Source organism: Perognathus longimembris, chromosome 5 (assembly GCF_023159225.1).
Source record: "Perognathus longimembris pacificus isolate PPM17 chromosome 5, ASM2315922v1, whole genome shotgun sequence".
Taxonomy (NCBI): Eukaryota; Metazoa; Chordata; class Mammalia; order Rodentia; family Heteromyidae; genus Perognathus; species Perognathus longimembris.
Window position 1 is genome coordinate 413,112 of NC_063165.1, and position 26,915 is coordinate 440,026.

Consider the following 26,915-nt stretch of genomic DNA (forward strand, 5'->3'; position numbering starts at 1 on the left):
AGCTGGGGTTAGCTTAGTCGGCCGGGGGTCGGCGGGGCGCGGATCGCGGCTTCGGGATGACCGACGGCACGTGAGTCTCGGGCCCCAGGCTCCTGTGGGGTGAGGGGGTCGCGGCGGCCCGGCCCGGCTGCGTTCGGGAGGCCCGGCTGTCAGCGAGCCCGGCCGCGCCGGCGCGGGGCCTGCGGCTGGACACCCCGGGGCCCGCGGGCTTGCCCCGTCCCTCACCCTCCCCGGTCCCCGCAGGTGTCTGCGTCGTCGTCGAGGGGGGCCTTATAAGACCGAGCCCGCCACTGACCTGGGCCGCTGGCGGCTCCGCAATGAGCTGGGCCGGCAGACGTGGACGTACTTCCCGGGGGAGGAGGACGCCGGTCGGGACCAGACCGCGCTGGAGGCCCACTCCTTGGGACTGGACACCGTGAGTGGCCCGGCCTCGCGTGCCCGCCCGCCGCCGCCCCAGGCGCCCCGCGAGCTGGCCGGCTGGGTGTGGGGGCCGGTGTGGTTGGCACTAAGGCAGGGCCTTGCGTCCGGTGGGCCTATTCCTCCCCCCCCCCCCAGGAAAACTGCCTTAATTTGGTTTCCAGTACTTTGAGATAATTTTAGATTTATAGAAGAGTGTGCCAAAGTAGGTTATTTTGTTTGTGCTGGTACGAGGGCCTGAACTCCATGCTTGGGGTGTTATCCCTTAGCTTTTTGCTAGGCTGGTGCTCCAGTGCTGACTTTTTGCTGGTTTAATTGGAGATAAGGATCTCGTGGACTTTGCCTCCTCAGGCTGGCTTAGAACTGATTCTCAGATCTCAGCCTCCTGAGTAATTAGGGTTACAGGTGCGAGCCACCACCAGCAAACTCTTTGGTTTTGTTTTTATTAACAAAAACTTCTCTGACTCGGTGCCGGACACAGGTAGTTTATGAATAGGCTTCTTGCCTTGGCCTGGGTCCCTGACACGGTCTGGCCCCTCCCCAGGAGCTATTCTGCTTTCCCAGGGCTCTTCTGCCCTGCCCACACTTGGAAGGAAGGGGCTGAATTTACTTAAGATATCTTGAACTTTTGAAAAAACTTATGGATACTGGAGAGTAAAAATCATGAGACCATAGAATTGTCCTCTTCAGTGAGGTGTGATGCTCTCCTCAAGGACATCGAAAGTTTTTAATAACTTAAAATAATTTACTATTCACTATGTTGATTTAGGCTGTGGAGGAGGAGGACTTACCTGACTGGGCAGCAGGCATCTCAGCTTTCTGGTTTTGGTTCTGTTTTTCTCTCCATTTGCAGAGGAATTACTTTAAAGACTTTCCCAAAGCTCAAACAGCCCGTGAGGCCGCTCTGAATGGAGTAACGTTTTATGTGAGGCTACAGGCTGAAGATGGGCACTGGGCAGGTGATTACGGTGGCCCACTCTTCCTTCTGCCAGGTAATAGCATGCCATCTCAGCCCAAGGGCAAAGCTACTCAGGGCTTGTCTGGACTATTGGTGGAGCAGGTAGAAATCCAGGAGCTGATGGGAAAAGGATTGGGAAGGATTGCCTTGTATACCAGTCATTCTTTAGCTGGTGCTGGGGAGTAGGCAGAGGTCTGTCAAGAGTGATCAATACTCTGATAATTGAAGGATGAGAGGAGGCTTTTGAGTCACAGGAGGAGGTGGGAAGGCCACACTCTAGGTAAAGTTCTTACCCTATGCCAAGGCACTATAGGACAGGTGGCAGGTGAGGAGCTGATGTCTATAGGAGCACTAATGTCTGTCGTGATTCACCCTAAAAGGGTAGTTGAAGGAATCCTGGGAGGGAAACCTCCGGTTCAGGCTAGTTAGTGGTAGTAGAATTGCAGTTGGATGCTCTGAACCCTAAACTTACTGACTTGGCTAGACAAGATTGTTTATCTGCAGAAACATTCAAACTTATCTTGGAGATTTCCGTCCTGCAATTAAGGCCCTTTTTCCCCAGACACTTATGATCCTATTATCTCAGTGACGTGAATTCTTATGGTCTCATTAACACTACTATGCTATGTAGCTCTTACTATGCCTGGTCATGGGCACATGGTTCCAGTGAAGCTGCTATGTGTGGAGTGAGGTAGGGTGTAGGGTGGGTAATAACCCCGGAGCTCTGCAAGAGGACCAGAAGACCAGGCTGGGAATGATTTTTTTCAGATGGTATTGTCAACCTTCCACATTTGCAAAGTAGTACATGCTTGTGAAAAATTTACAAGACAATTTACAATACAAATAAGCAGTAAACTTCACCCCACCTGAAGATGATCCTCTTATAGTATTTTCCAAAAAATGTGCAAGCAAGAGTGATCTTGAACTGGCTCCTCTTGGGCTCTCAGAGCCCTCTTCAAGGTACTACACAGAGTTTGGTATTTCTGTGACCCAAACACATGGCTATGTGGCCTTTTCAGATCCTGGGCTGCCCATAGCCCTCTCTTGAGCCCTGTTCCCCAGGTCCTTGATTGACACTGGAGGAAGGGCCTTCCTAGGCTTGCATTCATAGGAAGGAGACCCAGTTCCCTGTTAGGTTAGAGTGGGGTCCTCGGTGCGAAAGGGTACTGGGCTTAGCAGTGCCGGGGACTTGCACTTAGTGAGCTTACTTCCTGACACACAGGGCTCCTGATTACGTGCCACGTGGCACACATCCCCCTACCGGCTGGATACAGAGAGGAGATGGTGCGGTACCTGCGGTCTGTGCAGCTCCCGGATGGCGGCTGGGGCTTGTGAGTCTGCACACATAGGTGTGCATATCCAGGGCTCAGGTTTTCAGGCAGTTGTTGAGAGGCAGGATAATTGCAACCACGGGCTTGGGGTAGAGTGGAGAGAGCATAGCAGGAGGGGGTGGCTGCCAACTGTGTATTTAAACTTCACGCTTGTTTTGAATGGTTTCATGGTCTGTTGGGGGTGGGTATCTCTTGAGACCCACAGACTAAGTTAAAGCCATCATTTTCTTTTCTTTTTCTTTGTTTTCTTTCTTTCTTCCTTTCTTTTTATTCAATAAATCACTAAGGCAGAAAACGATCTCTGCCTCTGGGTGGCAGCAGGTGGAGGTATACCCACAAGTCCCCCCTCTCAATTTGCTATCAAATGTGGTATACCCTCTGGGAGCAGATCCTGCCTCCTCAGTTTAAGCTCCTCTGATGTCAAGGGATGTGAGTGAACTCCTCTCTGGGAGTGACTACACAGTGCCCTCCTGTGTTTTCATGTCATATTGGTGAAAGGTATTTTAGCATTCTTTTCTAGACAAACTTCTCTACCAGTGTTGATTTATTTTTTTAGAAGTAGTGATCAAGGTCATTTCCTTACTAGTTTTCTGCTTGCAACAGGCACGTTGAAGACGAGTCCACGGTATTTGGGACTGCACTCAACTATGTGGCTCTCAGAATCCTGGGTATTGGTCCTGACGATCCTGACCTGGTTCGGGCTCGGAACATCCTTCACAAGAAAGGTATGACATGTGCTAGTTAAAGGATTCTGATAATTGAAGGACTCTGATAATTGTAAGAGCAGTCAGCACTTACAGATGAAAATCAGGCACAATTCCAGTTGAAACATGGCAAAATAAATGGACAGGGAATTCATCAGATTAGAAACAACTTGCTAATTCTGTTTGTTTCATGAATTAGCAGAAATCTAAAAACAACATGCTTATTCACTGCTTCTGGATCAGTGTATAGTCTGCCATCTGGAGTCAGTCCGGACATAGTTAAGCAGGCCCATGGGGCTGGGCTATGCTCACGTCCTCCATACTTGCCATCCTGCACACCAGCTTCCTGCTTCTACTTATCTCTGAGCTTTGAAGTCCATCTTCCAGCAGTCTTTATGGCTCCTGCTGTTTGAACAATAAAGCACAACATGTGCTAGAGTCTAGCATGCCCTACACCTTGCTTCTCAAACACCTTTACCCCACCATACCCTGCTCTCTTCTCCATGCACAAGGGCCTCCTGTCAGCTCCTCAAGGCCCTTTCCAGGTTCCCCTCCTATTTTTTTAGCCACCTTAGAAACTCCTACTTTTTACTTCACATCTTTTTTTCCTTGTGCCAGTCAGTCCTGGGGCTTGAACTCAGAGCCTGGTTGCTTTGTTCAAGGCTAGTACTCTACCACTTAAGCCAAAGTTCTATTTTCTGCTTTTTGCAGGTTACTCAGAGGTAAGAGTTTCATGGACTTTTCCTGTCTGAGATGGCCTTAGACTGAACTCCTCAGCTCAGTCTCCTGAGAGGTGTGAGCCACCAGCTCCCAGCTTTACTTTGTATCTTTTTTTTTTTCTTTTCCCCAGTCCTGGGGCTTGAATTCAGGACCTGGGCACTATCCTTGAGCTTCTTTTGCTCAAGGCTAGCACTTACCACTTGAACCACAGCCCCACTTCCAGCTTTTTCTGTTTATGTGGTACTGGGGAATTGAACCCAGGGCTTCATGCATGCTAGGCAAGCACTCTACCACTAAACCACATTCCCAGACCTTTATTTCATATCTTAAATCTCATTGCTTCAGGATTTCTGACCAGGTTAGATGAAGTGTCTTTACATACATACTCTTATGAGATCTTACATTCTTCCTTTTTATGTTTGTCATTGCTGTAATTCATCATCAGCCTTTGGTGTCATTGATGCTTAGTTCACAAAACTACTGTGAGTTCTGAAGCTTGTGTTTGGGCCGTGCTTTGCCCAGTAGCTTCCTGGGTCTTTTTGACATTCACACACGTGGATTTAGGGCCAAACCTCCTCATAAAACATGTCAAAGTCAGGGCTGTCATGTTCTGTGCTTGAGACCAGCTGTTGCTAGTGTCTGGAGGCTGGCCCATCCTTCCACCTGTGCTGTACTATCTGTCAAGTAGGAGTATACAGATAAGCAGCCTAGGTGTGATCTGAGTGGGAAAAGCCAAGCCTCCCCCCTCTCTCTTGACTTGTAACCACATGTGGACACAGGTTGCTGTGTTCATCTGGACTTCTTGCTACCTGAGCATGAGGTATCTCTACACCTTCTCAGTAGCAGCCATCACGTGCTCCTTCCTAGAACTAGAGGCTGCAAACAGCTTTCCTGGAGTCTGGCACACTTGTTTTTTTTTTTTTTTTTTTTTTATTTTTAATTTTTTTTATTATCAATTGAACATAAATTTTTTTTTACAAGGTGCTGTGCAAAGAGGGTGCAGTTACATAGTAGGGCATTGTGTACATTTCTTGTGATATCTTACAACCTGTTTTCCCATCCCTTGTCTAGGTCAGGTAGACCCATATGCAGTATACAATGTATCAAGCACATATACAGTGTTCACAGACTTGGTCTCTTCTGTCTCTCCATCTCCCTTTGTTAACAGTCATATATCAGGGAGATCATGCCCCTTTGTTTTCTGTGTTCTAGGCTTGTCTCACTCAACATTATTTGTTCGAGTTCTGACCATTTCCCTGCGAATAACAATATTTCACCATTCCTAATCGCTATGTAGTATTCCATTGTGTATAAGTACCATATTTTTTGGATCCATTCATCTGTGGAGGGGCATCTGGGTTGTTTCCAAATTTTGGCTATTGTGAATTGTGCTGCGATAAACATGGAAGTACAAATGTCCTTTTGATATCTTGGGTTTTGCTGTTTAGGATAGATGCCTAGGAGTGGTATGGCTGGGTCATAGGGTAGGTCTATATTGAGCTTTTTGAGAAACCTCCATACTGTTCTCCAAAGTGGCTGTACTAATTTGCACTCCCACCAACAATGGAGAAGGGTTCCTCTTTCCCCACAGCCCCTCCAGCATTTGTTGTTTCCTGAGTTCAGAGTATAGGCCATTCTAACTGGGGTGAGGTGGTATCTCAGGGTTGTTTTTATTTGCATTTCCTTTACTAGCAGGGATGTTGAGCATTTCCTCATGTGTTTCTTTGCCATTTTTATATCTTCTCTTGTGAAGTCTCTCTTTAGCTCTTTTGCCCATTTCCTAATAGGTTTATTGGGCTTGGAGGGGCTTAGTTTTTTGAGTTCTCTGTAGATGACAGATATCAGGCCTTTGTCTGTTGCTGTGCTGGTAAATATCCTTTCCCATATCGTTGGCTGTCTTTCTATTTTGGTGGCTATGACCTTAGCTGTGCAGAAACTTTTTAATTTGTAGTAGTCCCATTTGTTGAGTCTTTCCCCTATTTGTTGTGCGCCTGGGACTCTATTCAGGAAGTTCCTTCCTGTGCCTATAAGTTCTAGTGTCTTTCCTACTCTGTCCTTCAGTAGTTTCAAGGATTCAGGTCTGATGTTGAGGTCCTTGATCCATTTTGAGTTGATCTTGGTACATGGTGATAGGCTTGGGTCTACTTTGAGTTTTCTGCATATGGCTGCCCAGTTCTCCCAGCACCAGTAGTTGAAGAGGCTATGTTTATTCCATTGTATGTCTTTAGCTCCTTTGTCGAATATCAGTTGGCTGTAAGAGTGCGGTTTTATTTCTGGGTCTTCAATTCTAATCCACTGGTCTTCCGATCTGTTTTTATACCAATACCATGCTGTTTTTGTTATGATGGCCTTGTAGTAGAGCTTGAAGTCTGGTATGGTGATACCTCCTGCACTATGTTTTTTGCCTAGAATTGCTTTGGCTATTCTAGGTTTTTTGCTGTTCCATATGAATTTATGGATTGGTTTCTCTATTTCAGTGAAGAATGTGGCTGGGATTTTGATAGGTATTGCATTGAATTTGTATAACAATTTGGGCAGTATGGCCATTTTCACTATATTGATTCTGCCTACCCATGAGCATGGGAGGTCTTTCCATCTCCTTGTGTCTTCTTTGATTTCCCTTATTAGATTTTTGTAGTTTTCATTGAATAGGTCCATCACGTCCTTGGTTAAGTTGATCCCTAGGTACTTTATTCTTTTTTTGGCTACTGTAAATGGAATCGTTTCCATAATTTCCTTTTCTGTTTGTCTATTGCTGGTGTACAGAAAAGCTGCTGACTTTTGTGGATTGATTTTGTATCCTGCTACTTTGCCAAATTGGTTTATTAGATGTAGGAGTTTGGGTACTGAGTTTTTTGGGTCCTTGAGATATAAGATCATGTCGTCTGCGAATAGGGATAACTTGATTTCTTCCTTGCCGATGTGGATCCCTTTGATGTCCTCCTCTTGCCTTATTGCTATGGCTAGGGATTCCAGTACTATGTTGAACAGAAGTGGGGAGAGTGGGCATCCTTGTCTTGTTCCTGTGTTTAGGGGGAATGATTTAAGTTTCTCTCCATTTAATATGATATTAGCAGTTGGTCTGTTGTATATGGCTTTTATTGTTTTGAGGAATGTTCCATCTATTCCTGTTCTCTCCAAAGCTTTTAATAGGTATGGATGTTGTATTTTGTCAAAGGCTTTTTGGGCATCGACTGAGATAACAATGTGATTCTTGATTTTAGTTCTGTTTATGTGGTGAATTACATTGATTGATTTACGGATGTTGAACCATCCTTGTGACTGAGGGATGAAGCCTACTTGGTCATGATGTATGATATTCTTGATCACTTTCTGGATCCTGTTAGCTAATATTTTATTGAGGAGCTTTGCATCTGTGTTCATTAGTGATATTGGTCTGTAGTTCTCTTTTTTTGTTGGATCTTTGCCTGGTTTGGGGATGAGTATGATATTAGCTTCGTAGAATGAGTTCGGGATTTTTCCCTCCGTTTCTATTTCGCGGAAGAGTTTGAGGAGTATTGGAATTAGCTCCTCACTAAAGGTTGGCACACTTGTTTTTGAGAAAGGTGTTGGTTCCACCCAGTGTCCAGGTTAGCTACAGAGCCTGCTATCCATGTAGGGGCTGCAGAGCTTCAAATCAGATGCCCTTTGTTCATGCAGGAAAGAGCTGACAGCTGTGACTGGTCTTCACAGATAGAGGCAGCTAATGTGGCTGATTCTCTTTGCAGGTGGTGCAGTCGCCATCCCCTCTTGGGGGAAGTTCTGGCTTGCTATCCTGAATGTTTACAGCTGGGAAGGCCTGAACACCCTATTCCCTGAGATGTGGTATGCCTGTCTGCTGCTGGTTGCACTACCGCTGCGTGGAGCCATTAGGGTCTCTTTATGCACTGAGTCTTTGGGCAGGAGAAAGTAATGGGCCAGCGATCGAGCTAAGTAGCAGGAGTTTGGAGTGTAGCTCTGAGCTCTGTAGGTTTTGTGGTGTAGGCACAGATCAGATCTGGTGGTGATGAAAGTCTTGATTATGATAGTAGAGAACAGAGGCTCCCCCCAACCTCAGTTCTCAGGCAGTTACAGTGTCTCCTTCCCTTTATCTAGTTTGTGGTACATGTTTACCAAGTCTTAGGTGTCATTTAAGCCACCAACACTTCTGCAATCGAATGGACAGTATTGGCCTAGCAGTGCTCATGTTAATTCCTTACTGTCTGAAGCCTGTGGTCAAGTGTCTTTTTTTTTTTTTTAAGCTATATAGTGAAAGTCATGAACCCTTTTCCCAGAAGGTATCATAGACACACAAGTTCACTGATATCCCTCTCCCGGGAAGGATGTGTAGATAGAGCTCTTGGAGGGCAGGTGATACCCAAGCCTCTGGCAGGGTATCACCTTTTGGCTGATTGCAGCCAAAAGGAGCGGCCTTCCTGCCAGCCAGCCAGCCACCTGGGATCCCTGATTTGCAGTCCCAAGGCCACAGGGCTGACACATAGGCAGGTTCATGTCCTGTTGACTCACTGACATTTGTTGCTTTCCAGGCTGTTTCCCAGCTGGGTGCCTGCACACCCCTCCACTCTCTGGTGCCACTGCCGGCAGGTCTACCTGCCAATGAGCTACTGCTATGCCACCAGATTGAGCGCCTCAGAGGACCCGCTAGTTCAAAGCCTCCGCCAGGTGAGTCTTCTGATCTCAAGGGGCCTGGGAAAGATGGAGCTACACCAGGGATCTAGCAGCATGGGTCCCCATCAAGGGACCCTTTGTGCCTTGGGACAGGCAGCTGCCATTACCCCATGTTCCGAGGGGACACTGCATATATTCTCAGCCCCCGAGCAGTCCTGATCCATGCATGCACTGATGTCCTTGGTCAGCATCCCTGAGCTGGAGTTTGAGTACAGGGTGTATTTTGTGCAGAGCCCTTGGGAAGGAGGAGAGGTGTGGCTTTGGGGCTCAGAGCTGAAGCAGCTCTGCCAAATAGCCCTGATGTAGCTGAGGTGGCCAGGCCCGACACCCTGCATTGGTCATTTATTCATTGCTACCCACCCCTGGGAACGGGCATGACTGAGTCCTGAGGACTTCTCAGGACTGAGGAGGAAGCTGGAGGCCACTTCTGGTGGAGTCAGGCTCTCCTCTGTCCAGGAAGCATGTCTCCTTCCCCCTGCCAGCTGCAGCTCAAGTATAAGTATCCCCCACCTTCCAGGAGCTCTATGTGGAAGACTATTCCAGCATCAACTGGCCATCACAGAGGAATAATGTGTCTCCAGGTGACATGTACACACCTCATAGCTGGCTTCTGCGTGTGGTGTATGGTGGGTATCTCCCTAGAGTACCTCTCCTCCCCCACACCTGGGAAGGCCTGGGCACCATCCCTTGGGGATTTTGCTCGTTTGGCCCTGTGGCATTCCCTGACTGTGGCAGGGGATGATTTCCTCTGTGCCAGGTTCTGGGGTGAGAGCTGTGGTCCTGCCCTGGTCTGTATCTAGGACTTTCAGTGTTCTACCAGGGTAGGATAGAACTTCCTGGTTGGGGAGGAGGAGGGGCAGGGAAGGTGGGATAAATGGGAAAAAGGAGCCCAGATAAGAGGGCTAGGTGCTGTGCTAGGTGCTAGGTGCTGTGGCTAAGGCCATACCGGTACCTAGTGCCCACTGGTGCTTCTGCTGCCCTGCAGGACTTCTCAACCTGTACGAGCGCTTCCATAGTACCACCTTGCGGCAGCAGGCTGTCCAGACCCTGTATGAGCATATTGTTGCTGATGACCGGTTCACCAAGAGCATTAGCATCGGCCCGGTCAGTTCCCCCCACCCCCTGGTGCCTGGTGCCACCCCTCGAGACAGTGAGGTTACCTATCAGATGTCCTAGAGACCAGTATCTGTGGAGCAGGAATGAGGGATCTCACTGGAGCCCAGAACCTCCAGAGATGGTGTTGATAAGGCTCCTGTCTTTATCCCCTGTGCCATGGGCTCAGTGAAGCTGAGCCATCCATCCTGTCACCTGCTCTTTTTGTTGTTGTTGTTTTGGTTTTATTTTCCTAGTCCTGGGCCTTGGACTCAGGGCCTGACAACTGTCCCTGGCTTCTTTTTGCTCAAGGCTAGCACTCTACCTCTTGAGCCACAGCGCCACTTCTGGCCTTTTTGTATATATATGGTGCTGAGGAATCAAACCCAGGGCTTCATGTATATGAGGCAAGCACTCTTGCCACTAGGCCATGTTCCTATCCCCTGTCACCTGCCCTTTTTTTTTTTTTTTTTTAAATAACTAGAGATGTATGTGTGTGTGTGTGTGTGAGAGAGAGAGAGTGTGTGTGTGAGAGAAAGAGAGAGAGAGAGAGAGTGAGAATTAGGAGGGACAAGAAAAACACTATTTATTTTCTTTTTTTGCCAGTCCTGGGCCTTGGACTCCGGGCCTGAGCACTGTTCCTGGCTTCTTTTTTTGCTCAAGGCTAGCACTCTGCCACTTGAGCCACAGCGCCACTTCTGGCCGTTTTCTGTAAATGTGGTGCTGGAAAATCGAACCCAGGGCCTCATGTAAGAGGTGTGCACTCTTACCACTAGGCCATATTCCCATTCCCGGTCACCCACTCTTGACTAGGTGTGTCTGCATACCTGCTTCTAGGAGCTACCTCCTGAATTTTGCCCAGCCGAGAGGACTGTTTTTGCTCCTCTGACTTTCCTGATCCCCACCCCAGTAATCTAGCATTTGTCTCTCGAATTTAGAGGTGCCTAGGGGGGATGGGGAAGGAGGAGTAGCAGGGCCCTTACATTCCATTTCTGCTCTCCCATGTGGCTGGAGGATGCCAAGCCTAGTGGCTTCTGGGCCTGCTTTGCCTCCTGGGGCTATGAGTCTGATGGAAGGAACAAACCTGGGGCCATGTCCCCAGCAGCTATGGCATATTGGTCAGAGCAAGTAAGCCTGGTAGGGACTCAGCAGGAAATCTGACCTCAGAGCTGGGGGATAACTGCGGTAATAGGATGTATTGTGGTAGTCACCATACTGTGGTGCATCTGTCCATGTACCTCTCCAGATAAGCCCAGCAGGTACCATGGTGGGCACTCAGTATCTCTGTGGCCCCTATACATCCTAAGGTAGCCAGTGACCTTGACTCAGCAGCCTCAGACTGAGGCTGCATTTCCTAGGGATCCTGCTGCACTTCAAGAGCTCTTAAGAGAAGCTCCTGTTAGAATAGAAAATACCTCGTGCTGGTCCTGGAATGATATTGCTTAAGCCCTGATGTCTATTTCTTCCACAGATCTCGAAAACCATCAATATGCTTGTGCGCTGGGCTGTGGATGGGCCGGCCTCTTCTGCTTTCCAGGAGCACATCTCCAGGATCCCCGATTACCTTTGGTGAGTGTGTGAGATGGCCGTAAACCCTGAATGCAGAGTTGCAGACATGGTGCTGGGTCTCCTCAGCCAAGTGAACAGTGGGGCTGCCAGGGTGTAAGGTGTCTGGAAGTAGTTCCCTGGACTCAGGGCTGCCTGTGAGGTTTTTTTGAAAGGGGATACTTGCCACTTAGCAGGAACTTGGGGTGGTTCCATGAGGCAGAGCCAGGACACATGTGGATAGGAGAAGGTAGGTTGAGGTTAGTGTGAGGAAGGCCTGTGAACTATCCCTGAGGTGGGGATAGTTGCAAGGACCATGGTGGAAAGCCCTGTGCTTGTGAAGGCCCTTTTTCCTCTGGAAGCCTGGTCCTGGACAAGGACAGCAGAATTGACTATAGAACTTTCTGTTTGCCTCTGCCAGGCAAGTCCTGATCTGAGGCCTGCTGTCGCATTTGCTGTAGAGTAGAATGCTCATGCCCATGAGCCCAGCTGGGCAGTACCAAGGCCACCACCAGGCCTCAGGGGCATGGATGCTCAAAGGGTACCACCTATGTGCTTCCCATGATGTGGTTCTGGGTGGCTGGTTGGACTTCTAGCTTTCTTTTATCTGTTACATGGACTTTTCTTGTTCTCACAGGCTGGGCCTTGATGGCATGAAAATGCAGGTAAGGAGTGCTGGACCAAGGCTACTGGCTTTTTTTGCAACCATCTCTGCCCTTTATTTAATTAATTTATATTTTTGTGTGTGTGTGTGTGTGTGTGTGTGTGTGTACACGTGTGTGTACGTACATACAGTTCTTTTATTTTTATTTTTGCCAGTCATGGGGCTTCGACTGTGGTCCTTGGTGCTGTCTTTGAACTACAATCCTCAGATCTTAGCCTTCTGAGTAGCTAGGATTACAGGTGTAAGTCACCAGCACCTGGCTTACATTTATTTATTTTTTTACACAGGTCTTATTGTGTAACTCAGGCTATCCTTAAATTTGTGTTTCTCTGCTTCCACCTTCCAAATATTGGGTTTACAAGCATACTCTGCCATGCCTGGCTCCTGTATTTTTTTTGTCTTTTTGGATTTATTAAGATTCAAAAGTTAAAGCTGGCCATGGTGTCTCATGCCTGTAATCCTAGAACTTGGAAAGATGAGGCAGGAAGAGCATGAATATGAGGCCAGCTTAGGGAACATAATGAGACTGTCTCAAAAAAAGGGGGGGGAAAATGCCCCCCTTCCCAATGCAAACCCAGCAGTGCTTGAGAGGCTGGGTTGCCATCCAGGCCTGCTGTTTGCATGGGGCCCTGGGGACCTCTTGAGGCACCTCTGTCTGTGTGGTGGCTGTTCATCCTCACGTGTGCATCAGCAGCTGCTGTCAGGGTGGGCGGAACCAGGACACAGACACCCTGCAGAAGCCTCCTGACAGCTGTGATAGGAAGCGAGCTCCCGTTAGTGTGGCCTGTCCCCTGCAAGGTCACCAGGAGCTCTGTGTTCTCAGCTCCTGATTCCTGGGGTCTCCTTGGCAGCCCTCCTAAGATGTGGGTAGAGGAAGTACTTGTAGTCCACAGGGTGTAGATACATCTGGGAGCAGCACAAGGACTTCCTTCCTCTCTGAGATAGGAGGGGGCATCTGTAGACAGCTATGGAGAGAAGGAGGTACTTTGCTAGAGACGGCACATGTGGTGTGTGTGGTTAGCATCTTTCCAGTTACTTCTTAGGTTCTGCCTAACAGGCATTCAGCAAATGCTCTTCTCTCTGGTCAGAGGTTTCTTTGTTTCTTTCTTTTGTTTTTGGTTGGCCATGGGGCTTGAACTCAGGCCATGTCCTTGAGCTTTTTTGCTCAAGGCTCTAGCACTCTACAACTGAACCACAGCACCACTTCTGGTTTTCTGGTAGTTAGTTTGGAGATCACAGACTTCGCCTCCACAGGCTGGCTTTGAAGCACAATCCTCAGATCTCATCGGCGCCAGCCTGGCCAGAGATTTCTGCCTGGAGTCTTTGACCCCTGAGGGGCCATGGGGTATTGAGCATCACCATCACCCTGTGGGGCTCCTGGGACTTTTATTTTAATAGATCCTGAACAAGACTCAGTGCCATTTGGCCACCCAACTTTTGAACTGGGACTGGAATATTGTCCAGGGAGCCAAGCTTCCAGGGTGAGATTTGAGGTTGGGCCTTCTTTAGCCTATAAAGGCCTTTCTAGTGTCTCAGCTGGGTTCCACTACCTCTGCCATACTTCTCTCAGTGGGAGGTGCTTCTCTTTTTCCATGTCTGGGGTGCTGTATGTAGTGGGGGTGGAGGATCTGAAGGGATCATCCAGTCCTAGATAGTCCTGATAGAGCTGCTGTCTTGCTGGATGGCTGTGGGAGGGTTTCATTATTCACTTCTGCCTGCAGGAACCAGTATTTACAGACTTGATGACCTGAAAGCATGCCCAGGGTTCTCAGAGTTTGGGAGTGAATTGTTGGTTGAACAAGAGGACACGATAGCTTGCTGTAACTGCATATCCTTTACATGTAGGGCACCAACGGCTCACAGATCTGGGATACCTCGTTTGCCATCCAAGCTATGCTGGAGGTAGGTGGCTCTGGCTCCCCTTGTAGTCTCTACCTCACCTTCCTATACATGGGACACAACGTCCACTCTGAGATGTGACACTGCTGACCACACATGCTGTCCCTTGAAGCTCCCACTAGCCTAACCCCAAACCATCTGTGGAAGTGCTGGCCCTCCTACTGGTAGCCTGGATGCTGGACTGGCCTGGGGCTTTGGGAGTCAAGCCTGTGGGTCTTCTCCAGAGGTCATAGGCAAGGAGGTACTACCAAGGTTCTTAGAACTTGAGCTGCTAAGGGCACATTTTTGTGCATGTGCTACAGAGGAATCCTTGTGTGCTGGTGAAAATGAGGACGGTGGAATTCTGAGGGTGTTTCTGAACTAAGCTCTAAACTAGATGGGCCTGCTTAAGATGAGATTTTTCACATTGGTGCTAATGGACTTGAATCTTTATTCATGTCTCACTTTTTTCTGTGCAGTAACAAACCCTAGAACTCTACAGAGATAAATGTCAGTCTGATTCCTGCTGCAGTGGGGACAGGATGATGCCAGGGCGATCAGGGATTGGCTAAGCCATACTGTCCTCTGTCTTCCAGGCAGGTGCACACCATAGGCCCGAGTTTTTGTCCTGCCTGCAGAAGGCACATGAATTCCTGCGGCTTTCACAGGTGAGGCCCGAAACCTCCTCACCTTTTCCTTGTCTTGCTTCTCCAGACTGGCTTTTCCAGATTGGGGGCATCCATGTGGCTGACAGTGTTTAGGGCTAGTGGGGGTCTAGTCAGCATTGCACTTCCCCCATGGCAGGGCCTGCTGTGGAACAATCCTGGCCAGTACATGCACTGGGCAGTGAGGCTTTGCAAGGCAGACTGCACCCTGCTGCATACTCGAGCTGAGCTGAGCTGAGCAAGGCCGCATAGCAGCCGCCTGAAGCTCTGTGGAGCTGGGATGGGAGAGTAGGTGGTTCAGCCCTCTCTACAGGCCCCGTTTCTCAGCAGTGGGAGGGCTGTGGGTTGTTCTGTTCATGTGGGTGGTGACACCCAGGTGCTGTGCTTCACTCATGGTAGCTGTGGCTAGCAGTAGCAGCTTCAGCTCCCAGATGGCAGCATGAGGTCCTAGACACCATGGTGACTTTTGCTTTCCACATATGCTTCTTGGTGCTGCCCAGGTCCCAGACAACCCTCCCAGCTATCAGAAATACTACCCGCCAGATGAATAAGGTATGTGTGGGCCCATTCCCCTAAATCCCTACACTCAGCTAGTCCTTCCTTTGGATTCCTTGGACTTCCTGCCTCTTGTTGCAAAGCTGTCTAGTGTGGGCAGCCTTCCCCTTCTGGATAGTGTGCGTGTGGCCATGCCACAGGGTATTTCAGTCTTTGTGGCACACACCAATATGATAAAGCGCTAAACACGAGCTGGAATGTCAAGTGGAAGGCAGAGGGAAGAAAAGAGCTGATACCAGGCTCTAAGCTTGTAGATGCGAGCTCTTGGAATCTTGTTTGGGCATAGCCACGGCCTTTTCTTTTTTCTTTTTGGCCAGTCCTGGGCCTTAGACTCGGCCTGAGCACTGTCCCTGGCTTCCTTTTGCTCAAGGCTAGCACTCTGCCACTTGAGCCACAGCACCACTTCTGGCTTTTTCTGTGTATTTGGTGCTGAGGAATTGAACCTAGGGCTTCATGCATGCTAGGCAAGGACGACCACTAGGTCATATTCCCAGCCCCAGGCATGGCCTTTTCACAATGGGGCTAGGAGGGCATCTGTGTCCCACCCTCATTCTGAGATTCAATTTGAGGTGGTCAGTATGGGGCTGAAACTCTTGGGGTCCTTGTTTCAGAGACAAGGTCCTTCCGATATGTGTCCCACCCTGGGTTCCCTGGTCCCAGGATGGGTCTTTGCTGTGACCAGCCACTCTGCTGGGAGAGGGGTGATGTCTCAGTGGTCACACTTGTGTTCTTCAGGGTGGCTTCCCCTTCAGTACACTGGATTGTGGCTGGATTGTTGCTGACTGCACCGCTGAGGCCTTGAAGTCTGTGCTGCTCTTGCAGGAGAAATGTCCCTCTATCACTGAGCATATCCCCCGAGAACGACTCTGTGATGCCGTGGCTGTGGTGAGTATTACACCCCCTGTGGCCCATGGGCACCCGTATTCACCCCTGCTCCCAAGCTCTGTCTCCACAAACCAGGACCAGGCTGCAGGCTGCAGGGGTCATGTGGGTGAGTCCAGAGGCTAGGGATCTGAACCCTAAGCTAAGCCCTCAAGGGGCTGGTTGGCTATGTGCACAGGGTCCTCTGCTTAGGAGCTGGTGCCTGCCTGGCCACAGAGGCTCATAGACGTCTGTGCGGCCCCTAAGACTTCCCAGTTCTGGAGGCTCAAGGACCTGCTGCACCCTTTATCTGGAAGGTGGTCTGTTGGGTGTCCAAAGGAAAGCTGAGAAATCCTATTTTTTGTTCTCTCTTTGTCTCTCTAGTGTGTGTGTGTGTGTGTGTGTATACTGGGGCTTGACCTCGGCCTTATGCTCTCACTCAACCCTTTTGCTCCTAGTTGATGTTTTACCACTTAAGCTATGCCTCGAATTCTGGCTTTTTTTTTTTTTTTTTTCTGGCCAGTCCTGGGGCTTGGACTCAGGGCCTGAGCACTGTCCCTGGCTTTTAGACCGTATTCCCAGCCCCCGAATTCTGGCTTTTTACTGGTTAATTGGAGAGTCTTGGAAGATTTTTCTGGCTCTGAATCTCAATCCTCAGATCTCAGCCTTAGAATCACAGCATCTGGTGTAGCTGGGGTTGTATTCATGAGACACAAGCACTTGGCTCAATTTTATTTTTGCGCAATCTTTTCCTTTGGTTCTCGTACATGTTTGACCATGGAGATTTGCACTGCCCTGGCAGTGACCATGGCTCATAAGCAGATGGACATGTCAGGGTGTTTGCCTAGGTGGCTACAGAAGGCCCTGACTGCTATGGCTCCAGCAGCTGTGCTGTCCTTGAAGGTTTGCTCCACATAAAAATTGACCTTTTTTGCTGGCCATGGTGCTTGAACTCAGGGCCTAAGCACTACTGTTCCTGGCTTCTTTTTGCTCAAGGAGAGCACTCTTTATCACTTGAGCCACAGCACTGCTTCTGGCCATTTTCTATATATGTGGTGCTGAGGAATCGAGCCCAGGGCTTCATGCATGCTAGGCAAGCACTCTACCACTAGGCCATATTCCCAACCCATGAGGATTGACTTTTATCTCCCATTCCTGCTGTTGACAGTCAGCCTTGAGCTGCTTTTAGGAAGCTCTGTTGTGATTTATGGCTATAAGCACAATCAGTTCTTAAGTTTTCCTCTGATTTTAGTTGTTGAACATGAGGAACACTGATGGAGGATTTGCCACATATGAAACCAAACGTGGGGGGTACTTGCTGGAGCTACTGAACCCCTCAGAAGTCTTCGGTAAGTGGTTTGGCCACCAGAATGCCCAAACGCAACATTGTGGCAGGTCCATGTTGAGTCCCAAGTTGGTGGGGTTACTGGATTGAGAGGCTGTGGTTCTGCCTATGAGGCCATTGAGATTTGGCAGGAATTTATTTATGCACAACTCTTTGGTTCCAGGCTATGCCAGCTCTTGCTTGTACACAGGATCTTATACTCTGAGGGGGCTGTCATGTACCCTGAATGTTCTCCTGGTGTCCTGGATATATAAAGGGAACTGGGTGTTGGAGGGGAGTCCCTTGAGAGTCTGTGCTGTGGTCTGCTAAGGTGTACCTGCATGTTGTCACTCAAGTTTTGGTTTTTCAGGGAAGGTTCTTTTTTCTTGCCTGATCTTACTGTAAAACCTTTTCTTCCTTTCCTTTCTGGTTTCTAGTTAGCTTGCTTCTTAATCTTTGACCATTTTTTTGTTTTCTGTTTGTAGTGTGTGTGTGTGTGTGTGTGTGTGTGTGTGTGTGTGTGTGTGTGTGTGTGTACAGTGTTTCTGGTCTTGAACTTGAACCCAGGCGCTGGGGGCTATCCCTGAGATTTTTTTTTTTTTTTTTTGGCAGTCCTGGCGCTTGGACTCAAGTCCTGAGCACTGTCCCTGGCTTCTTTTTGCTCAAGGCTAGCACTCTACCACTTGAGCCACAGTGCTACTTGTGGTCGTTTTCTGTATAGGTGGTGCTTGGGAATTGAACCCAGGGCTTCATGTATACGAGGCAAGCACTCCTGCCACTAGGCCATATCCCCAGCCCTATCCCTGAGATTTTTTGCTCAAAGCTCACTCTTACCACTTGAACCACAAGTTCCATTTCCAGCCTTTTTTTTTTTGGTGGTGGTGGTTAATTGGACCTAAGAGTCATGGACTTTCCTGTCTGGACTGACTTTAACCATGATCCTCAAATCTCAGCCTCCTGAGTAGCTAAGATTATAGACATTAGCCACTGGTGTCCAGCTCCAGTGTGGTTTTTTTAAATTAGCATTTATTACTTGTACAGGCAGGTTCATTCTAACATTTCTCCATGTGTATTCAATGTATTCCTAGCAGTCTCAGCTCCTCTGTAGCTCCCCTTTTCCACTTTGCCTTCTTGAAACAATCTCAGCAAGTCAGTTTTCTGGAATATGGTGCAGCTGTCTACTGTGTCCTATGTCCTGGCAGTGCCCCCTTGATAGCACATGTGCAGGGCTCTCTTGCTTGTAGACTAGGACGTGATGGGGTGGCTCTGCACACAGCTAGGCTCCTGCGTGGTGGTGGCAGACTTCACAGGCCTGGGTCCCTGCTTGCCGTTGTAGGGGACATCATGATTGACTACACATATGTGGAGTGCACCTCAGCAGTGATGCAGGCACTGAGACACTTTCATGAGTACTGCCCGGACCACAGAGCAGCAGAGATCAGGTAAGGGAGACAGGCTCAGGAGGCTCTGCCATGCTGATGGGGCCACCGCGCCAGGGCTTCAGCACAATGATGCCAGTAAACATGGAAATGGTTTTAGATGTCCTCAAATCTACCAGTGCACCCCTGGGGTGAGAACGGCACAGTTGTGACACAAAGAATGAGATATTTTCCATCTTTATTCTTTTTTACTGTATGTGGGTTCTGGTGCTTGAACTTAGGGCCCAGGTGTGTCCCTGAAATTTTTTGCTCAAGGCTAGCACTTTACCATTTGAGTCACAACTCCACTTCCTGCTTTTTGGTGGTTAGTTGGGGATAAGAGTCCCATGGACTTTTCTGTGTGCTGACTTCAAACTGCAGTCCTCAGATCTCAGCCTGTTGAGTAGCTGTGATTACAGGTGTGAGCCAGTGGTATCCAGCAATATTTTCTTAATAATGTTAAAAAATGGTACATACATGCCTAACTCCATCATCAGTGTTCTGAGTAAACAGTAAGCATTCTAAACATTGAGAGGCAGTGAGTGCTCAGAGAACTACTTGGGACTCTCAGTGGAACATCATTGCTACCCAAACCCACCATGCCCTCCAGGCCCCGATGAAGAGGGTTGCTTTCCTGTCCTCAATTGTTGGTTGCCCTTGTTCACTTAAAAACTGCCTTGGTGGAGTCTTGCAGTTGGCACCAGCTTTTATGAAGAAATCTTATACCATGAACAATCTTGTGCTTGTCTTTAGAGACATTTTGATACTCATTTCTTGTGTTAATGGCCTAGGAGTTGCATTGATGTTGTCTAGGTTAGAGTTTTGTAGCTTCTTCCATAGTTCCCTATGATTATGTTATTTCATCTTCCAATGCTAAATTGTTGACTTCAGTAAAGAATATTTTGTTAGGGTTTTTACAGCTATGATTATGAAAAGGTGGTTTGTAATTTTCCTTTCTTTGAATGTTCTTGTCATTTTCCTCTGTTAAGATAATGATAAAACCAGGCACCAGGGGCTCACTCCTGTAATTCTAGCTACTCAGGAGGCCAAGGTCTGAAGATCATGGTTTGAAGCCAGCCCCAAGCCCTGAGTTCAAGCCCCAGGACCGACACAGGCACACACATGCATGCACATGTGACAATGCTGGACTTGTCTGTGAGAGTGCTTTACCTCTCTGTACCCTTGGAGAGGATTTATGTATTTTTCTTGCTGTTTCCCCTAAATGAAAATTTACTGAAAATTCATCTGGGCCCCAAATGTTCTTTGAGGGAAGATTTTTAATTACAAGCTCAATTTCTTTAAATTTTACAGGACTACAGAGATTTTAGTTTTCCCATTTCAGCCAGTTTTGTTGATTATTACACTGTCATCTGAATTGCTCCTTTTTCCTTCCTATCTTACTGATCATTTGAAAGAAACCATATTTGCCTCAGTCTCGCCTAAAATACATTTATTATTATTTTTAGTTTTGTTGGTCGTAGGGCTTGAACTCAGGACTTGGGAGCTGTCCCCGTGCTTTTATGCTTAAGGCTAGCTCTCAACCACTTTGAGCCACAGGCAGGCTGGGATCTTCCACTCTAAGCTTCCTAAGCAGCTAGGATTATAGGCATGAGCCACCAGCACCCAGCTGTTTTCCATTTGATGTTTATTTCATGGCGTTCTGCTCTTTATTGCTTTTCTACTTTGTTTCTTAAACTTTGGATACATAGATAAATGATTACTCTGCTGTACTGGTTATTTCCTGTTTTTTTTTGTTGGTTTTTTTTTTTTGTATTACTTCGCCAACTTGTGTCTGTGGCATTGGCCCTGTGTGGAGTTGCTTCCAGTGTGAGTTCAACCCTCTTGCAGTGGTTTTGGAAACTTATGGTCCATGCTTAGTCTGTGTCCTGTAGTTGTATCTTTTCTTTGTCTGAGTATTTATTTGTTTGTTTATTTATTTATTATGCATGCCGGTCTGCAGCTTGAACTCAGGGCTGGGCACTGTCCCTGACCTCTTTTGCTCAAGACTAGCACTCTACCACTTGAGCTACAGCTCCATACAACTTTCTGGTGGTTGGTTAATTGCAGATTAGAGTCTTACAGCTTTCCTGCCCCAGTTGGCTTTGAACCATGATACTCAGATATCAATCTCCTAGCAACAAGGATTCCAGTCTCTTTTGGAGCCACTGGCTCCTGGCTGAATATTTATTCTGACCTGTTTTTAAGGGGGACCATGCCTACTCTTGTGCGACCGTGCTATGGGTAGGAGTGGGGTTGGGTATTGTAGTTTCGCTGACATGTTTATTTGGGGCCAACCATGCCTGTATTTCAGAGAGACCCTCAAGCAAGGCCTGGAGTTCTGCCGGCAGAAGCAGAGGACTGATGGCTCCTGGGAGGGGTGAGTGATTTCCCAGGCCTGTTCACAGGAGTAGGCAAGGACAGGAAGGAGTCAAGCACAGAGTTGGAGTTCAGTCTTGCTGTGGGCTTCCTGGGAGGCTGGATGTTTGCTGTATCAGAAGTTCCTGGGACTTGTTGAGGTCCTTGGCTCCTTGGCCAACACCAGACTTTTCCTTATGCTTAGTGCTTGGATTATGGGGCACATCTGGGCTGTGTGTGGGAAGTATTTTGTCCCTTTTTCCCACCATATTCATCAGTCCTTTTATTGTGCTGATGGTGGCAGAGGCTGGGCAGGGTTGACAGTACTGTCTTAAGTGTCTCCACATTCACAATGGAAGTGATAGCGACCTGAGGGGTGTGTGAATGCTCAGCCATGGTCTTTCCTCGTTGCACAGGGTATCCCAGAGTGGGTAGTGTCTGATCACACTGGGAGGACCAAGGCTAAGGCTCTCTTTTGTTTCCCTCCAGCTCATGGGGGGTTTGCTTCACCTATGGCACTTGGTTTGGTCTGGAAGCTTTCGCCTGCATGGGGCACACCTACCAAGATGGGTGAGTGCAATTGCTTGCTGTAGGCAGGTAAAGGTGTTGTCACTATGACATTCTGCCATCATGACTTTCTACTTTGATGTTTGATTTTGTTTTTTTATTTTTACTTTTTGTCATTTGTGGGGTTTGAACACAGGGTCTGAGCACTGTCCCTGAGCTCTTTTGCTCAAGGCTAGGGCTCCACCACTTGAGCCACAGCTCCTCTTTTGGCTTTCTGGTGGTTAATTGGAGATGAGAGTTTCAAGGACTTTCCTGCCTGAGCTGGGTTTGAATCAGGATCCTCAGATCCTCGCCTCTTGAGTAGCTAGGATTATAGGCATGAGCTACCAGCACCTGGCTTGATTTTTATTAAATGCTTTTCGTATTTTAAATGTTATTAAATGTTTCATTAAAAAACATTTTCAGACAGTAGTGTACAATGGGTGTCTCAGAAAATGAGTCTCTCATTGGAACAGGACTTTTCCTGTTTTCTGAGCCTCACAGTTCTCCACAGCTCGGGCCTCCTGACCCTCTTTGTCTATAACTTACCTCATCCCAAGTTGGAGAGGCCTAGGGTCCAAGATACTCACTGGGAAGAGGGGGCCTTCTGCTTCTCTTTAGCTGTATCACCTGGAGCTTTTGGACCCATTGGCTATTGAGGATCAGGATGTACTTTGCTAACTTTGCAACCTGGGTATTCTGAGTCTGTCTTCAAGTGTTCCCCAGATACTTGGCTTGCTGTACCACAAGGCTGTCTGTTGCTGCAGAACATTGCTGCGAGGCAGCCTACTTTCCCCTGGTACAGTGTCTCAAATTTGGTTTCTACAGGGCTGCTTGTGCAGAGGTCTCCCGGGCCTGCAACTTCCTCCTGTCCCGACAGATGGCAGATGGGGGCTGGGGAGAGAACTTTGAATCCTGTACGCAGCAGTGTTACGTGCAGAGCGCCCAGTCCCAGGTCCACAACACGTGCTGGGCCCTCATGGGGCTGATGGCTGTCAGGTAGGGGCAATGGGCCAGGTGACCTGGGACACTTAATGAGGAGCAGGTGGCCTAAGTTTAGTTCAGGTAAGGAAGAGGTGATGGGACCACAGGCTTCACTGATGTTCAGCTGCCTCTGGGGAATGGATTCAACTTCAGGAGGCACATGCCCTGTTTCCAGGCTAGGTGGTAACCTGTACAGCTGAGTGGAGCCTTGTAGAGTCTCATCTCTTATGGTGTGGACCACTCATTTGTGCCAGTGTAGGTGGCCAGCACTGGTAAGCACAGTGAGAAGAAGCAGGGGCCTGAGGGAAATAAATGAGATGGGCTGTGGTGGGGAGGCCACTTCCCAATGTGGCATGACGGTGCTGTTTCCATGGTTACAGGTGCCTATAGCTGCTGTAGCTGCTCTTGGCCCTCTTGTGTCCATAGCTGGTGCTGAGCCATTTGTGTGTACCAGTGCACATAAGCATACTTGTGCACACCCAGCTGTATGTGCTGACAGTTGTGTGTATACATGGGTATATGCACTGGTAAGTTACACACACACACACACACACACACAGGTGTATGCACTGGCAGGTGTGTATCACATACACACTTCTAGTCACGTGCCCTTGCAGGTAAATGGACACATATACACATCTTGTATGCACTTTCAGATTTATATACGTACCTATATACTTGTGTGTGTGCTAGTCAGATGGTATGTACACATACATACCACACACTCAGAAGTATGCACTTGGAGGTATCTATACACCAGAGACCATGGCATTTACAGGTCCATACACATACTACACAGGCCTATGTACTGGCAATTGTACCTGCAAACCAAGGAATCTGCACATGAGTGCACACACACACATATATATACCCAGGCATGTGCACTTACAGGTATGTGTACACACAAGCACACTTAAGTGTATGCACTTGCAAGTCTGCATACACACATGCTCAGCCACACAAGTGTAGATGTATAAACACATACAGGTACACACATTGCGCAGCCTGAACTTCCCATCAGCTTTAGAACCACTTGGGGATCTTCCTAGTCCCCCAGTCAGCATTCAGACATTGAGGGCAGAACGGTCAGACCTGCCTGGTTAGTCTCCATAGTTGGTGTTGGCTCTATGGAGCCCTCAGGACTCGGGCTCCCACTTTTCCCACAGGTATGTCGGTGCACAGGGTTTCTGTGGTCCTGGATGAACTGGATGGACTTTAGTCTCCCAGGGAGCCTGACAGTACCCTATGCCAGGCTGCAGTGCCCAACCACATCTTGTAGGGACAGGAAGCCTGTTAGAGGTGGGTGTCCCGCATGTCCCGCTCACCGCTGTTGCAGTTCTTAAAAGTATAGAAACAGCCTGCAGCGTGCTGGCTGTTCAGGTCACTCACTATTAACACCATATGTAGGGTTTTGTACTTGCTCTTGGGTGTATGAGGTTGAGGGTGTGTGCCTGTGAGCACTTTAGACGTGTTAAACCTGTCTCCTCTTCCCCAGGCATCCTGACGTTGCGGCTCAGGAGAGAGGGGTCAGGTGTTTGCTTGAGAAGCAGCTCCCCAACGGTGACTGGCCTCAGGTGCGTGAGGGTAGTGGCGACTTTGGGCTTGCATGCTCTTCCTTGCTTGCCTCTTCCCCATTTCCCTCCTGGGATGCTGTGGGGATCTGAGATGTGGACGTTCTGCAGTCAGAGGCTTGTGCTGCTGGCTGGTCTGGGATGGGTTACCAGATCTTACAGTCCTGAACACATCTTGTAGTTGCAAAGTTGAAGGAAATGCTATGCAGAAGAAGCCCCTGCAAGACAGACTTTTGGCTTTGCCATCCTACATGACACGGCACCACCTGGCAAGTGTATGCATTGAGACACAGGGGTCTATGTGCTTGCCCAGCCTGTATTTCCCATTAGGTTTGGAACGTGTTTGCATGTGGCCCCCTGCTGCTGGGATTGCAAGTAGCTATCTTTGCTGTCACTGCAGGTATAGGGGTTATGAGAGCCCCTCTACTTGGAGAAGTGTGGTGGAAACTGGCATGGCCATGAGGGCTGAGACGTAGGGAGAAGGAATGCTACAGGCAAGACTCTTGAGTTGGGACCCAGGCTTAATGGACTTTTGCTTCATTTGCTTTTCTTGTGCAGATTCTTCCTGGAGACAGCCCTATAGCCAGGACTATGGTCCACAGACAAGCATCTTGGCTGTTTGGTGGCTTTTTTTTTTTTTTTTTTTTTTTTTTTGCCAGTCCTGGACTCAGGGCCTTAGCACTGTCTCTGGCTTCTTTTTGCTCAAGACTAGCACTCTACTTCTTGAGCCACAGCACCACTCCCAGCTTTTTTCTGTTTTTGTGGTGCTGAGGAATCGAACCCAGGGCTTCGTGCATGCTAGGCAGGCACTCTACTGCTAAGCTACATTTCCAGCCTTGCCTGGTGGCTTTTATGCTCATTTCTCTGTATTCTTCCAGGATAACATCTCTGGGGTCTTCAACAAGTCCTGCTCCATCAGCTACACAAGCTACAGGAATGTCTTTCCCATCTGGACCCTGGGTCGCTTCTCCAACCTGTACCCTGAGAGAGCTCTGGCTGGCCACCCTTGAGTGTGCCTGCCTGTGATAGTGGCTGGAGGCTAGGTCTAGGCAAGATTGTGAGGGGTCTTGGCTGGGTGGGGTCACCCTGGAACTCACCCTTAGAGTCCAGCCCCTCAGATCCAAGGCAGGGTCAGGGGCATTAGGCACTTTTGTCAGCATAGGTTTAGTTCTGAGAATAGCTTGGGTGGTATCTGAAGAGGGGGTACTGGTTATCGTGCAGCTCCTAGGCACAGATCTTTCCCAAGGGAGTGAGACTGGACTGGGGGATTTTCTTGACCGATTATTGAGTGTTTGGAGGACACCAGTAGCACTTTCTGCCTCGTGCTGTTGCTGAATGGGCCCTGGGCCAGGCTTTCCCCAGGCCAGCTGTTCTGCATCTTCTGCTTGCTGGGCATTGGGGAAGGTAGAGGAATCCACGATGATGGCATGTATAGTGAGAAGCCCTGAGGAGAGTGGCCCTTGCTCACGGTGCCCATCATGGCAGCAGCTATCCCTGGGAACTCCCAACCATGACCAGATCACTGTAATGACATCGATTTTTCAAAAAGGAAATGCAGATCCATTTTATATTAAAAATATAATTAACCAAATGTAAATAAATTAAAAGAAGTCATTTACATGACCAGTTTCCTTAATAAACAGCCATTTAAGGAGGAGTGTCTCGTGGTCATTTTGTTTTGTCCTGGGGAGCAGTCATGCTTTGGGTTTGTCTGAGCATGTCACCTCCTGTGGAACATGGGGCATTCCTGGTCTCTAGGCACTGAAAGCAGCACATGCCTCTGCAGGACCAAATCCAGGTGCATCGTCCTAAGACAATCCAAATGTTCAAAGATGAATGTATATGTGTATGTGGCACATATACACAATGGAATTTTATGCCTCTATCAAAAAGAATAACATTGCCCCATTCGTAAGGAAATGGAAGGACTTGGAAAAAAATATACTAAGGGAAATGAGCCAGACCCAAAGAAACAAGGACTCTATGGTTTCCATCAGAGGGAATAATTGGTACAGGTTTAGGCTAGTCACAGCAGAGGATCCTTATGAACACATAAGATGATGCTAAGTGAAATGAACTCCATGTTATGGAAACGAGTGTTATATCACTGTTGTAATTACTTTCAACGTGCCTTGTGAAACTGTAGCTTCTTTTTTGTTGATGATCCTCTTGTATCCCCTGCCTGTGGTTGTCCCCATGCTCTCACTGTATCTCATCTGAGTATCCTGGATACTGTATATACTGGTATTAGAACTAGGGAAGGGAAAGGGACTACCAAAATCGAGAGACAAAGGATTAAAAAAAAGACTCCAAAAGCAATACTTACAAAACCATTTGGTGTAAACCAACTGAACAACTCGTGGGGGGAGGGGGGAAGTGAAGGAGGGGGAGGGGGAATGAGGGAGGAGGTAACAAATTGTACAAGAAATATACCCACTGCCTTACGTATGAAACTGTAACCCCTCTGTACATCACTTTGACAATAAGTAATTATTCAGAAAAAAAAAGTCGCATGGGGACTTTTCTGCAGGGCTGGCTTCAAATCACATGATAAATCTTACACTTTTTGTATCACACAGGCCTTCTAGTGGCCCAGACTATAGCAAGCTTGAGATCTGGATCTAGGCACCTTCCTAGTCCCTGGGGAAAAGAGCAGCAG

The 26,915-nt window shown here is 48.2% G+C and overlaps 1 protein-coding gene across 1 annotated transcript; it reads left to right on the forward strand.

The window, feature by feature from the left end:
* On the forward strand, positions 1–25,906 carry Lss (lanosterol synthase). The gene is given in 23 exon segments (XM_048346064.1): positions 1–70; positions 244–415; positions 1,271–1,409; positions 2,598–2,706; positions 3,310–3,431; positions 7,859–7,955; positions 8,657–8,792; positions 9,316–9,424; positions 9,784–9,902; positions 11,362–11,459; positions 12,073–12,100; positions 13,945–14,001; positions 14,574–14,645; positions 15,143–15,178; positions 15,180–15,194; positions 15,933–16,082; positions 17,311–17,407; positions 18,719–18,824; positions 21,112–21,177; positions 21,645–21,725; positions 22,530–22,700; positions 24,181–24,259; positions 25,135–25,906. Coding segments are annotated over 23 exon segments (2,205 nt in total). The 5' UTR covers positions 1–56; the 3' UTR covers positions 25,267–25,906.
* The last annotated feature ends 1,009 nt before the right edge of the window (positions 25,907–26,915 follow it).